General features: G+C 38.0%; 2 protein-coding genes across 10 annotated transcripts in view; one reads left to right on the top strand and one right to left on the bottom strand.

Annotated features, from left to right (window-relative positions):
- LOC110981757 (uncharacterized) overlaps positions 1 to 14,308 on the top strand; it is a 58,785-nt gene that overhangs the window by 17,740 nt on the left and 26,737 nt on the right. For 5 of the 8 annotated variants that reach the window (XM_087145334.1, XM_087145335.1, XM_087145331.1 and 2 more), the window contains one exon: positions 3,491 to 5,370. The exons of the other annotated variants lie outside the window; for them this stretch is intronic. The gene's annotated coding sequence lies outside the window, so the exon portion shown is untranslated. Of the gene's footprint in view, positions 1 to 3,490; positions 5,371 to 14,308 lie in introns of those variants that run through there. 8 annotated transcript variants of the gene reach the window in all.
- Positions 1,934 to 14,103, bottom strand: LOC110981735 (uncharacterized). Of its 2 annotated transcripts, XM_087145337.1 has the most exons (16): positions 13,707 to 14,103; positions 13,188 to 13,303; positions 11,746 to 12,147; positions 10,632 to 10,730; positions 9,887 to 10,249; positions 9,662 to 9,784; positions 9,063 to 9,452; positions 8,725 to 8,835; positions 7,431 to 7,667; positions 7,069 to 7,189; positions 6,731 to 6,802; positions 6,243 to 6,314; positions 5,777 to 5,848; positions 5,342 to 5,413; positions 4,804 to 4,887; positions 1,934 to 4,560 (listed from the first exon to the last, which is right to left on the bottom strand). In XM_087145337.1, the coding sequence occupies exons 2-16, from the start codon at positions 13,273 to 13,275 to the stop codon at positions 3,402 to 3,404; spliced, it is 3,465 nt and encodes a 1,154-aa protein (XP_087001463.1). In that variant the 5' UTR covers positions 13,276 to 13,303; positions 13,707 to 14,103; the 3' UTR covers positions 1,934 to 3,401. The 2 variants fall into 2 exon arrangements, with proteins under 2 accessions (XP_087001463.1, XP_022095240.2); XM_022239548.2 differs by lacking the exon at positions 11,746 to 12,147 and having other exon boundaries at positions 13,707 to 14,101.

Here is a 14,308-nt window from a genome sequence, read left to right as displayed (position 1 = left end):
AAAAGAGTTTAGTCCCAAACATATTTAGGGATGCCAAACTTCACTGAGCCATTGATTAGGTATAAGACATTTGGCTAAAATGTCATCTTGGCTTTAAGTGGATGTTGCTCACTGAATTGGTTATTTGCCTAAACACCCAAAGAATTCTTGGATGCCAAGTTCTTTAAAATATGAGCCATTTTATTTCCCGAAAAGAACAGTATTGAATTAATTTGCAATGACTGATGAATTTAGAGGAGTCATGAGTGATACCTGATATACTAATGACCGTGCCTATCCTGCATCTTGATCAGAGTTAATTAAAGTCTTGAATGTCAGCATTTTTTATGGACATGACCAACCTGCAAAATGCCAGCCATCTGATAATTAGACAGGAAGTACTCATTTCCCCTGTAATTTTTGAACAGATTTGAAAATTGTGACAAATGCATATTTTAAAACCATAATCATGAAATTAAAATCTATGTCTCACAAATTATTAGGTCCCACAGTCGGCAGTTACAACGTCATTCGATTCTGTGAAAAATATTGACAATAAAAACCTGTGAGTAACATAAAAAAATGATATGCAGCATGAGCAAGAGAAGAGTGCTAGAAAGGACCCCAAACCATCTTTCTTTTACAACTTGAACGATCACATTTTCATCGAGTAAGTTTCTGTAAACCCTGGTCCTAAATACCAATTACGACTTCTCAGGGCTGGTGCCAAGATTTTGCAATGATGTTTAGGAAACATTTTGCTGCCTTGTGGGCTGTTTGACCTTTGACATCAGCCCAGATATTTGCCCTCTTTTTCATTCAACATTCATCAGCCTCTTCACGGAAGTGCAAAGCTCTGGGACTTTTCTCTTTGTACTGAGGATTATAAAAAGAGCATATGTCAAACTAAATGACATTCAAATATGACAGTTGAGATATAGAAAATGATTTTTTCTGATTAAAATCAAATGCTTCGAGTCTTGAATTGTGAGCAGAGATACCTCAAAAACAAATTGCTTAATGAACATCACGCTCTGAGAATGCTTATGTTACAAAAAGACAGCATTCTTGATCACGTCAAACATCATGCACCTTACCTCAAAATTCTCGAACGTCATCAAAATTCCATCAATTATGACATTCTGCAATTTATTTGTGCTGCAACCATACTTACAGATTAATTTCAATGGCCGTAGACATTACAAATAGTATCGGTTAGTACTTGATGGGACCTAGGGCCATGGTTGTGGTGAATGGCACTGTGGTTAGTACTTGATGGGACCTAGGGCCATGGTTGTGGTGAATTGCACTAGTTAGGACTTGATGATAGGATCAAGGTCGAATTGGGGTGGTGAATGGCACGGGATAGGGTTTAATGGGGTTTAGTGCCCATGGACATGATGAATGGTTCTGGTTAGTACTTGATTGGACCTAGGGCCATGGTTGTGGTGAATTGCACTAGTTAGGACTTGATGATGGGATCAAGGTCGAATTGGGGTGGTGAATGGCACGGGATAGCGTTTAATGGGGTTTAGTGCCCATGGACATGATGAATGGTTCTGGTTAGTACTTGATGGGACCTAGGGCCATGGTTGTGGTGAGTGGCACTGTGGTTGGCACTTGATGGGACCTAGGGCCATGGTTGTGGTGAATTGCACTAGTTAGGACTTGATGATGGGATCAAGGTCGAATTGGGGTGGTGAATGGCACGGGATAGGGTTTAATTGGGTTTAGTGCCCATGGACATGACGAATGGTTCTGGTTAGTACTTGATGGGACCTAGGGCCATGGTTGTGGTGAATAGCACTGTGGTTGGCACTTGATGGGACTTAGGGCCATGGTTGTGGTGAATGGCACTGGTTTGTACTTGATGGGGTCGAGGTCCCATTGGTGGAGTGAATGACGCTGGACAGGACTTAGTAGAAATGAAACAAACTGCTTGTAGATTCTAGACTTTAGGTGACATTCATGTTTTTATTCAAACAATTCTCACCACATGATTCTCTGAGTTCTACAATAATACAAATATAAAACCTACCTGTATGCATAGACTTATTTTAGTTTTCCATAAAATATTCATTTACATTCTTCTTGAAATCTTTAATGTTCATTCTTTATATATTACCCAATACTGTCAGATTATGCATGGAATACATGTAGATATTTTCTTGTCACCATCCCAATGCTAAACAACACTAACTGACTTCATAACAAATGCAAAAGCTGTTACACAGAAAATTAAATCTGTTACACTGAAAGTACACCATTAAACTGCTCTTGTCTTACTGAATTTGGTGTATGTGATAGAATGTTTTGCATTTATTGCCATTTTAAAAAAATATGTTCAAGCATTTTTAACCCCTTCACACCGGGAGGCGGCTGTTGCCGCTGTAAAAATTGAGATCCTCAGCCCGCTTTTCAGCTATTATTCTCGGCCCACGCTCGAGTGAACATGGTGAAAAGAGGCAGATTCTGGCTCTTGTATATATGGTAATTGGTCCTTGTGCGTAGCCCAGAAATGAAAAGACCGATTTTGCATCATAATCACCAGCTTCACAATAGTCCCCACTTTGAAAAGAGGCAACGGGAATGTGGAAGGGTGAGTAGAGTCGCATGCCACCGAACAATCAACCTTTTCACCGTGTAATTCAAATTGTGCAGAGCACGCAGGGCCACAAACCGAGAATTTGCGGTTTGGCAGGTGGCCTTTGTGGCCAAGTGAGGCTGGAATTCTTGGAGTCGGCTTTCGGGAAGAAATTCCCATTGTCAAGGGGTTAATAATGGTGTAAATCAGTTTTCACTTACTTGCCATAATAGACAAGGAGCAACAGCTTGAGCTTCCTCTTGATGGAGGAAACCATTCTCCATGTGTAATCCATCTCTTCCCTAAGCTCTGAGAAGAACAAGGTGAGTGTGAACTTGACATTTCATTGAGGATGATCTGGTCATCCTCAGGAGGGGAGACGACAACCAGAGCATCCTGGTTGAAATGTGAGTTTCACACTCACCAGTTCTTCTCAAAACTACCACTTTAATAGAAGAGAGCGATTCCTGATGGTGTACCCACAAATCTTCCTTCTGTCTAGCCTTCTCCACATGAAGTTTCAAATCTTACTTAAGAAACAGTTGGCATTACATGTACATGATCTTTACAAGATAATCGGAATTTAAGATGTTTCTTTACACAATTACATCCTTCAAGCTCTTTCAAGTAAATTTAAACTATATTTGATGGCTTTCCCCATATTGTTGGTAATAAGTACAGGGTAGGCAAAGTCTTATATTCATATTTACCTGTTAATCAATTTCAGTAATCGAGGTCATTCAGGTTGTAAGTACACACAGGCCCATTGCTGGCACAACCCATAAGCATCAAGTTTTTATTTCTTGTGATGTACTCCCTTGCTCATACTTTAACCCTCCTAATGTGCAAGACTGTCATCAGGGCTGAGTACACTGATTCGATTCTCTGAACTCAAAGTCTTCACTGGTACATCTGTGTTCTTTGCAGAGGTTTCCTTTCGTTGTTGACAACAGAGATCTGAGATTGTGTAGAGGTAAGGATTGAGCGATGAGTTGATGGGAAGAATAAAAACCACAGTCCATGCATAAGCTTCTGTAGGTATCTCCACCACACGAGCCTGAGATAGAATGCCCATAATAATAACTGGTACCCAGCAGACAAAATCAGTTGAAACAATGGCTGCCATTTTGATAGCCATACGAACTTCATCATTTTGTTTCTTGTGACGACGCAAATGCTTTACAGAAGACTTGGCTCGAATGAAGATAGAAACATAGCAAATGAGAATTATGCTAAAACATAGCAGGTTTACACCCAGGAAAAGAGCAATGGAAAAGAACCAGGATGCTTGATAATCAGCAGGATATGGAATACTGACAGTGATGTTTGCCACTCCCCCTGCATCAATTTGTTGGTCTACTGTCTCATAATGTGTGACTTTAGTCATCAGTGGTAATCCAATACATACATCTGAAAGGCCATATACATCAGATGTGGCATCAGAGGCTAGTATGGTTGGAACTATTGCAATGATGACTGTACCAATCCAAACACACATGGCAACAATGCGAGCGGACTTAGGGCGGAAACGATAGCTGCTAAATGGGAAGAGAATGGAAAGAAACCGGTCAATACTGATGAAGGTAAGAAAGAATACAGAAGCTTCACTGGCAACAATAGAAATAAATCCAGCAACTTGACACAAAATGCTCGTACGCCACTCCATAGATACTTCAAAATATCGCTCGCCAAAATAGGCATCAGCACTGGCGATAATCAACATATACAGCCCCATCAAGGCATCGGACACAGCCAGATTAAACACCAAGAAGGAATGAACTCTCCGACTTGTTTTCCCTCCTGTTTTCTCTTGACATCGCCACACCATGACAAAAATGTTACCAATGAGGGCACTGATACCAAGGATCCACATGAAGACTTTGAGAACAGTGTTTGGCATGAGTTCACTACACATAAAGAGTGGGGGCTCTGGTTCTAGTGTTGTACATTCAGTAGCTGAGGGAATGAAACAGCACAGTCGATGGTCATCCACATATCTATGGAGTACAGACAGAAAAGATGAAAACCTTTTAATGCTGAGTTGCCATTAGAACAATGAGTAGTTTAGCTTTTTACTGCAGACTGATTAGAGACTGTGCTTCAGGAAATTTGTAATTTTCCAAAAATGAACAGAACAGCACAGAAACTCACATGGTAAGTTAACAGTGAAGACAGACCGTTGACAAGTTACAGTACTGCTGGCGGAGTATATTCCAAAGTTGGATAAGTACCATACTTACAATTTTGATACACGCTCAAGACCAATAAAAGCATCTTCTTCTATTTCTAGTGGTGGTAGGCCTTTTATGTTGCGTACAATTATTCTGAAAGACAATAGCATTGAGAATATGTCGATCAGAGAAATTATATTTCAAAGAACTAAATACTGGTCAGTGTAAAATAACACAGACTCTCACAGAAACTAAAGCTTTTCCTTAATGCTTACATTTAATAGGAGTGATATCTGCCACAAATCTGATGCACCTTTAGCTGCCAATGGAATACATTATTCTTGGATTATTTGATTTTGCCATTAACTCTCTTCGTATTTCCTCAGATTTTTCCTTATGATTAAAATCTTTCTTGTAAAGGCACATTGTTGTAAAGTAGCTGTCAATGAAATACATTATACTCGGATTATTTGATTTTGCCTCTGGCTCTCCATATTTCCTCAGATTTTTCCGTATGATTAAAATCTTGCTTATAAGGACACTTTGGCATAAATTTACCTCTGTCAATTTGTTTCAGTTGATCAAGAAATCTCAAATAAATACTTACAGTGTTTCCACAAGGGAAAGTCCATAAAATGCTTCTGTCTTGATTCTTTTCAGAGGCACATCAAATATTGTGCTGAAAATTAACAGAAATAATAAGGTCATTTTAGATATCAATAAAGTCTCAATGACAAATGTACAGTGTACAATTAGCAATATGTAAGCTGACAGAGCAATGAGAGAGGATCATCTTTATTCAAAGAGCCAGTGCTCCTGTTTGGATTTAATAGTGTATGAAGTATGATATTAGACTCAAACATTAAGCCGTTCGTTTAGTCATTCACATTCTTTAGTTGATACTGTCAACGTACATTGCACTTTATTTGGATGTTATAGCTCCTAAAGATAACAGTACATTTAAGGTTTGAATCTGCACAAACTTATTGGTTAAAGTGTTGGAGTATAGCTCAAATATTTTTTTTTAACAACATAAACTTACATTCCACGTAGACTGGATAGGTGTGACAAGGAAAACCCTGGCAATTCATTCAGTGATGTATTTGACAGATCTCTGTGGAAGACATAGGGAATTACATTCGCAATTAAGAAATACATGTATTGAAAGGATCTAATAGAACAAATAGTTGATATTAGAATGAAATAGGATATCTTAAATATGCAATGTTTAGCTTAGAGACACTGCCCAATTGCCAGCCTACATGTACATGTTTTGATCTTGTTTTTCTTCAAAAACCTGCAATCTTTAATGGATTTTCCACTGTCCTTTCAAGAGAGTCACAGTGGTACCTGCCATACTACTTGCTTTAAAAGTACAGAGGGAAAATTGAGAGGATGCCACTTACGCCACCAAAATATCATTCTTTTTCAGCTAAGCAGTGATCCACACAAGGTAAAAGTACAAAATCAAATAAGATTAAGCATTTGATGAGTAAGGATTTACTTACAGCCACAAAAGATTATCCAATCCATCAAACGTGTCCTCCTGTATCTCTGATATGAGATTGTTTCTCAAAGACCTATTGAAGAATTGAGGTGGTCTATATTAAAATCTCTGGCAAAAATTAGACGGATAATGTCTACAATTGTTAGTAATTTAAAGATTTCACTGACAAGAGTGCCAAAATATGTTATGCTATGAAGGTATTGTCAAAGGTGCCAAATAATATTGTTTGAAGTAATCACGAGAAATGTTTGAAACTAACTAGTTGAGGCTATTTAGGACAGGGTAACCATAAGCTGTGATCCAGGTACAATGTCTCTATCCAGGGTGGCATGCTTTATAATTCTTTGGGTTATCTACAACACTCCTTTGGGGTTTTTTACACCTCTGCAACTCAATTCTTCACTGATTTCTTTTTATTATGTATTGGCTTCTGAACCTTCTGGAAAAACTCCAAATTTTCAAAATACAAGAAATATTTCTACAACTCACAACACTTTCAGGTATGATGATGTCTTGAATAGTCCTTGTTCCAGCCTGCCAATGTTGACTCCTGATAGCTGTCTATGGAGTGAAAAAAATTACAAACCAATGTTACACAGTGCCTCATGATTCTTTTGTGGAAACTATAAGCTTTGTACAATGTATTTTTTACAGTTTCTATACCACACAAATTTGCAAGTTTTTTACTATCTGGATACTTTACTCTTTGTTCACAATCAGGGCATCTGACAGTTAATACACTGGTTAACTCATTTTTAATTTCAGGTAAGAGCAAGTTAATCCAGAATTTTCAAGCACCCCATCTTGCATATGAAAGTGCAACTTACAGAGTATGTGTGGTTAGTGCCAGATCTGTTAATGTTGTAGAATTCCAGCCATTGTTGCAATTTACTACCAGATCTGTACCTTTGTAGCTGCAGATACAACCAGCAGGGCAACGTTTCAAATCTGTGGTGTTCAAGCAGAAATGTAAAACTTGTTTGATAGGCATTTGTTTGATTTGAAGACAGCAGAGTAAACATAATATTAGGTATTGATAACTAAAAATTTATTTAAATTTACATGTATCATTGATCTGTTCAGCCGAAAACCATTTCACAATTCTTGTCACTAGATCATAGTGTCACTTCTTCGAGAAGACTCTAGCTGTATTCCTACACAGTCTCACATCTTGTCTAAACCCTCTTACCACATTGGACTTCGTCATCAGAATTAGGGCAGTTCATCATTCCATCACAAACCATGACCAGTGGAATACATTGCGCCTGTGGAAGGTAGCCATCGTCGGAGGAAGAGAAGTCAGATGAGTGTGAACTGTAATCTGAAGAATCTGTAGTACTGTGGGGTGGATGGGTTTGAGTTGGGTTGGCTGTCACACTTAAGTTGAAATTATCACACTTGTAGGAATCTGGGCAGAACACATCATCTATAAATTCAAAATAACAAAAACCCAAAATAATGTTCTTGTATTGCGCCTGCATTGTAACACATCAAATGGCATTGTAACAATTAAGGTTTCATAGAATTACACAATCGAGGGAAAGAGCCATCAAACAAGTACTAACTATAGTCTCTGAGCACAATGAACTGGCTAAGATAATGAAACACCACGAAACATATCAACTGTCACTGTGCACTTTCACTTCAGCTAAGAGGACAGTGTAGAAAGAAAGGTGAACTTTATTGTCACCATCTCATGATGAGATGTCATGTAGAAAGATGGGTGAACTCTACTGTCACCATCTCATGAGATATCACTATGCACTTGCAGTGTCAGCTAAGAGGACAGTGTAGAAAGACAGGTGAACTCTCTTGTCATCATCTCCTGAGATGTCGGGATGTATTTTCAGTGTCAGCCAAGAGGACAGGGTAGAGAGACAGCTCTTACTGCCACCATCTCCTGAGAAGTCAGGATGTGCATGTATTTTCTTTGTCAGACAAGAGGGCCCCAAAGTACCCCTTGTTGCTCACACACATGCACATGTGATTGCCTGGATCAAGTACATGTAATGTCATCAAGGGTTGGTGAACGAGCAAGAAAAAATAGACTACTGTGAAGGAGAATGCACGTATTATATGATTCTGCAAATTAAGAAATCAGAAGATTTTTCACAGAAGGTTGAACACAGTGATTAACACTAAAATCACTGCCAAACTGTCCGTTCTATTATCCTTATATTTATCTAAACAGAGGCAGCCATGTCTTGTTTTTACTTCTTCAGATTTGAAAACTTAACTCTTAGGAGATTTCAATTTGATGTGAACAGAAGGCACTAGAACTAACTTCTTCATTAACTCTCATTAACTAAGTGTATGTGAAAGGAATCCCCAAAGACACCAACCTGAGGTACATACTCTATGGTAAGTGCATTCTTGTTTGAAATAAATTCTCTCTGATGCACATGTGTGTTGTCAATGTGTCAGGAAAATCATTCTGCATACCAGGACATTACAGTTAAGGGGACAAATAGTGACAGACTTACTGCAATTTGTTTCATCTTCATAATTGATGCAGTCCAGATATCCATTGCATTCTGATGAGAGTGTAACACAGAGACCACCCCCACAATGGAACTCATCCTCCTCACAAAGTGCTAGAAACATGCAGTCAAAACAAGACAATTGCAGCAGGTGTAAGTTTAGTGAAAAAGGAAAAATTAAATGAGAATGACTTAATTACTATTAAAAATGTACACAACATGCTGTAAGGTGCTGAGTTTTATCAAATTCTACATGTATGTATATGTGTAGCGGTACTTGACAGCTGATGCAAAGAAAGGGTAAAATGTAGTTAGTTAACAACTGTGCACAGTGTACCTACCTTCTAAATCTTCATCCTCTGTATAGTTGTGATAATGAGCTATTGTAATGGAAAATCCTCTCCTTGCTATGGTTCGGTCTGTTTTTAATTCCAGCAAGACATTTCCAGCTGTACTATCCCAGGTAAAAGTCTGTTTTGAGACACTCCCCCCTGTTAGAGAGAAAACCTCTGTTGGCTGTGCCACTTGCTCAGTCTCCTGAAATCTGACCTTGAGGACATCATAGAAATTTTCCAGTACAAAATCCTGAATCCTCATGGTAACAGGGACTGCTAATTCACCAATGAGCCGCCAAACACAGTTGACATCATTAGGATAGTCATCTGGGTAGTTTGGAGATGTTAAGGTGATGGGGTCTTCGTAGATGTAAATGACTTCTGCACCGCAGTTACCTGTTTGTGTAAATAAAGAGAACATACAACATGCTCATGTAAATGAAACATTAGTGTCCAAGCAGAGGTAAAATACTATGATACCTAGTGGTATTTGCAATTAATGAATAACCTTAAAAACTGACTTATCATGCATTGTTTCAGATTTCCTTGGGTCACATTAAAAAAGCCATCAAAGATCTTTACTGAAGCAGACAATTATTATTTACCACATGATCCCTCATCCGAGCCATCTGGGCACAAAGTGAAACCATCACAGGCTGTTTCAACAGCCAAACAAATTAGGCCAGATGATTTATCTTGACATTCAAATTCATCCTGTTGGCAGGAAACTGAAAAGAAACGAACATCAAACAAGGATTTAAATAACCATGCAAACGTATCACATATATAGACTTATCACCTACTTTAAAGTCACATCAGCTTTCACTCACCTTCATCTGTTTCTTGTGAGATCCACACTAAAAATCCACTGTAGTTTATAGAGCTATCAGTCGTAAACCTCATCCAGGCAGTATGCTCTTTGGAAAAGACTGTTATGTTGGGCAGAGAACCACTGAAACTACCAATTTCTGAGTTTTGAATTGAAGGATTATGACCATTACCGATGGTCACCGTATCGTAACGTTGCTCAAGATTAAACATAGAAAACTGGAAAGCAATTTTAGACCTGCTGTTTGCTGTGATAAACCACAAGCAGTGAGAGTTGCCTGGATACATATTTGGATAATGAGCTGATGTTACTGTCACTGAAGGTAATGTTGAGTTTAAAATGATGTCTCTGTCTCCATATCCATCTGAAATGAAAACATAAAAAGAGGTAATTAGTGATGGGAACATATGATTCCTCTGTTTAGACAAAACATAAAGGCTTGTACTATTTATGAATGTGTAAGAACACATTCATTCAGTGTTTGTGGACATGAGTAGAATGAAGTTTTTTGGGGGAGAATATACGTGCATATAAAAGTAAAAGTGATTGCAGCCTTGGGTCTGCCTTCTTTACTCATTTATATTCCTAATGCTTTACTTGTTTCTTTACTGTGATTATCGATAGCAGCAGAGAAAATCAGATTCATCAATTTGAAAATAATTGAAATGTTGATGATTGTTTGAATATTTATGAAGTTATATACGATTGACAGCATTGGTATCATCTTATAGATAGTATTTTCTTACCACAAGTTTGTTCAGTGTTGTATTCACAATCATTGTTGACATAACAGATGATATGAGAGTCCAGGCAAACATCTTGGCAAAGAAAATGTTCTCTGCAATCTGCCAAATGAAAAGTAACATGCATTTGTATTTTAAACCTGGTGATGAGAGGTGACATGAAAAGCCTGCTGGGAGTTTGTTCATGAAGTTTCAACAAACTGCCCTTGTAAGAACATAAAAACAAAACGAAAATTCTGTTCTGATTTCATGAATTCATTTTCATGAGAAACGCTTTATCGGGAAACTTGACTTTCGAGACTTTTCAGCACATTCCCAATTTATTATTCTGACAGAGCTACCTATATGCTTCATGTCAGTATTCTAACCCTCCCTTGAAAACATGCATTTGGGATTGATCAACATTTTAAATCAAACTTGGTTGGAACTTGCTTGTATGTAGTGTACAATGTAGTAGAAGAAATGCATTAAATCTCAGACTCTTAGACCGTTTCAAAAAGTATTTATTTAAAAAAACCCAAAAGCATGTGTACCTGCCCATGAGGTAAAGCCCACCCCTCCATAGATGACAATGAAGAAATTTTTTTTTCTGTGTTTTTGGAGTAGTATCATGAGCCACTGTACAAAATTGACTGAATAAAATGTAAATTTACCTTCCTTAGATTCTGGAAAAATCCAAAGTAACATACCCAGTATAGTTTTTACAAAATATTCTTTTAGGTTCAATATTGCAATAAGTATACTGCATGTGGCCTAGTGGTTAGGGTTTGTAGCTCCTGATCATATGGTCAGGGGTTTGAATCCAGCTGGTGGCAGCATGTGGTGATCCTGGGCAAGTCACTTTACCCCTATGTGCCTCTCTCCACCCAGGAGTAAATGGGTGCCTGTGAGGGCAGATATGGTAGTTTAGCCATTTGCGCCAAATGGCAGCGGCTAGTATACTCCCCAGGGAGTTGAGATGGTTTCAGGAATGTTCAGATGATGTGTGAGCCCAATGTGCAGGGATAATGATAATACAGCGTCTCGGAATGGTTTGTTAGATAGATGGTGCTTTAGAAGTGCTTGTTATTATTATTATTATTAAGGATATCTGATAAATCACTAAAGACCATAATACCTGTATCATTTGCCAGGGTCAATCTAGCCACTGACAGATTTCCAAAGGCCTCCTCCAAACGTTTTCCAGCGGAACCAGAATAATTCAAATGCAACTGAGGATTTTGGTTCACATTCACAAGTACAATTCTTTGAAGGCCTGGTGTCAACTGAGATTTTTCATCAGAAGGAGATAGAACAAGATACAATTCGAAAAGCTCATCCAACTCTGGCAAATTAGGGAAATCCAAAATCTCAATGGAAATCCACTTGCTGGATCTATCAATTGTTGTGATATTCCATACAACCAATGTTGAGCAATTGCGAGAGGAGGCAGGTAACCCTTCGACAGTTGATGCGAATCTGGCTTCGTTGATGTTGACATTTATTTGGTGGATTATTTCATGCTGAGAACAATTTTGTCCTTGTAGAGAAACAAAAACAATAAACTTGTATTTTAAAGGAACACAAGAAAGCATTGAAATTTGGATATTGCAATCTAACAGAAAGAAGGTAAGAAAAAAATTACCTTAACCCTTACTCCCAAGGGTGTATGTAAAATTGTATTGAAATTGGAGGATTTGGGACTGTTAGGGTTAAAAATGACAAGATCATACCCATACAACATATATATACAGAAAGTTACCAGCAATTAAAGTATTGGAATGCAGGCAGTGTTGCTTTTGATATAAATTCAGTTATGAATCATATGTTGTCAATTTCAACATTCCAACTAACAGTGGTAAAATGTACCTTTGTTACAGTACTCAGTGGATCTGAATAATTTTTTCACAATTAAAGTAGTTAGAACGCTCTTGTATTAGTTCCTTGTTCTTATTTTTTCTTTACTAGTCATTTACAAAAGTTTTGGACCACCTGGAATTTGATTGGTTTTTCTGTCACAGGGCCTGCATTACATTGTCTCATTGACTGATTACTTAACATGTTTCTACAGTGGTGCATAACATCAGTGTAGTGCGATTTACTCAGTCGAATTATTTTTTTTTGCAAAGGTAGGTCTTATGTGACATTTTGTCTGTAAGGCAGCATGGGTAAACAAAGTCAGTCTAAGTAATCAGAAATAAAGGAGGGCACACAAAATAGACTGGTAACATTTCAAATCATGGAAATGTGGCCAAACAGCTGTTTAACGAAGATACTAAGGTTACACGTTGAAAATAAATATAAGTTGCCATGTTTTTCTTCAAGTTAATGCATTTTGTATGGGTGGTCCTAAGTATTTGCAGATGACTATATCTACCTGGTAAATTAGCCAAACGACATGTGTTGTTGGTGGATCCTGTTAATTACATATTCTATTCGTTGTGAAGCAAACTTTGGGGTTGAATCATCCAAACAAAATATTTAATTTTTTTAATAGTATACGTAGATATTTTCAAGACAAATTTAAATACTGGAACTATAAAACTACAATGAGTACAGATGAAAGTGAATAGAACCAACCTAGACTGTCGGTCAATAGCAAAATAAAGACCGATCCCCAAAGAACTCGCCACCACATTGGCAAAGTGGAATGAGGCACTAAGTCCATGTCACCAAGTACAGCGGTGGGAGAACACCTAAAAGAAATTAATCATCTATATAAGGTATATGTATGTAATACTTGTCATTCTTTGTGTTTTTGTTTCTCACACGTGTCCTACAGGGGTAAAGTCATTATTCTTTTTTAAATAAATCCTATGGGTGATTTTGAGATCATAAACCCCCCAGTACATGTCATTACTTAGACATATGTTTCCCCTACTAGAACTGGTTGAACAAAAATTATTCCCATTCACCGAAGAATAAGCTCCTAGTGACAGACGGGATACTGTATGAAACGTTGTGTCCAAAGGTTGTCCTCAGAACCTCATACAAAAATAGATTTCCTTGATTTACCATGTAAACCTGATGTCCTGTATCTCAGTTTTGAAAACATTTTGAACCACCCAAAGTACTTCATGTCGAAAAAACATTTCTCACCTTTACTTTCCGAAATAGCCCGTGTAGCCAATTATTTTTCACAGCACGTCAAACTGTCGGGTAGCTAAAATGCACCCTTTCCTTCTGTCACAAGAATTGGCAGTACTGTATTGTGCATGAAAGCCTGACCTTGCACACTGCATTCATGCCTGTTATTCAACACGCACCAGTGCCCCTGTTCAAACTTTCCACAGCGAAAAGGATCTCTCTAGCGATATCACACTTTGTTAACGTGTGGCCCCCGCTGGCCCCCACTGTGACGTCATTACTACAAAGGTCTATCTTATCAGCATAAGCATCTATTCTTTGCACTTTCGCAAATCACGAACGTTAAGCCTACCTCGTGTGACGTCATGACATCCGGTTGGTGGTTAACAACCAAAAGAAAAAGACGACCTTTGCAATCCCAGACGTTTTGACTACATATATGACATCTTAGATACGAACCCGTCCTCAAGAGTCGGTACAGCAGCAACAAAAATTATGTTGTAAACTCAATAAAAAATACACATCGATGAAGGGCAAAAAACAACTCCAAATAAAAAAGTTCGCAGCAGCGACTTCAGTGAGCAACATTAAGAAACGGACTGTTTTATGATTTA

This window comes from Acanthaster planci, linkage group LG14 (assembly GCF_054643075.1).
Source record: "Acanthaster planci isolate LZ-2023a linkage group LG14, COTS_SCS, whole genome shotgun sequence".
In the NCBI taxonomy this organism is placed as follows: Eukaryota; Metazoa; Echinodermata; class Asteroidea; order Valvatida; family Acanthasteridae; genus Acanthaster; species Acanthaster planci.
This window is presented reverse-complemented; position numbering and strand designations above follow the sequence as displayed.

Bases quoted from the DNA above. Each gene is read 5' to 3' on its own strand.
- LOC110981735 (XM_087145337.1), bottom strand. From the start codon at position 13,275: ATGGACTTAGTGCCTCATTCCACTTTGCCAATGTGGTGGCGAGTTCTT. The intron at 7,190-7,430 runs GTAAGAGGGTTT...TGAACACCACAG, and splicing joins TGATGACGAAGTCCAATGTG to ATTTGAAACGTTGCCCTGCT. The intron at 6,315-6,730 runs GTGAGTTGTAGA...ATTCTTCAATAG, and splicing joins TCATCATACCTGAAAGTGTT to GTCTTTGAGAAACAATCTCA.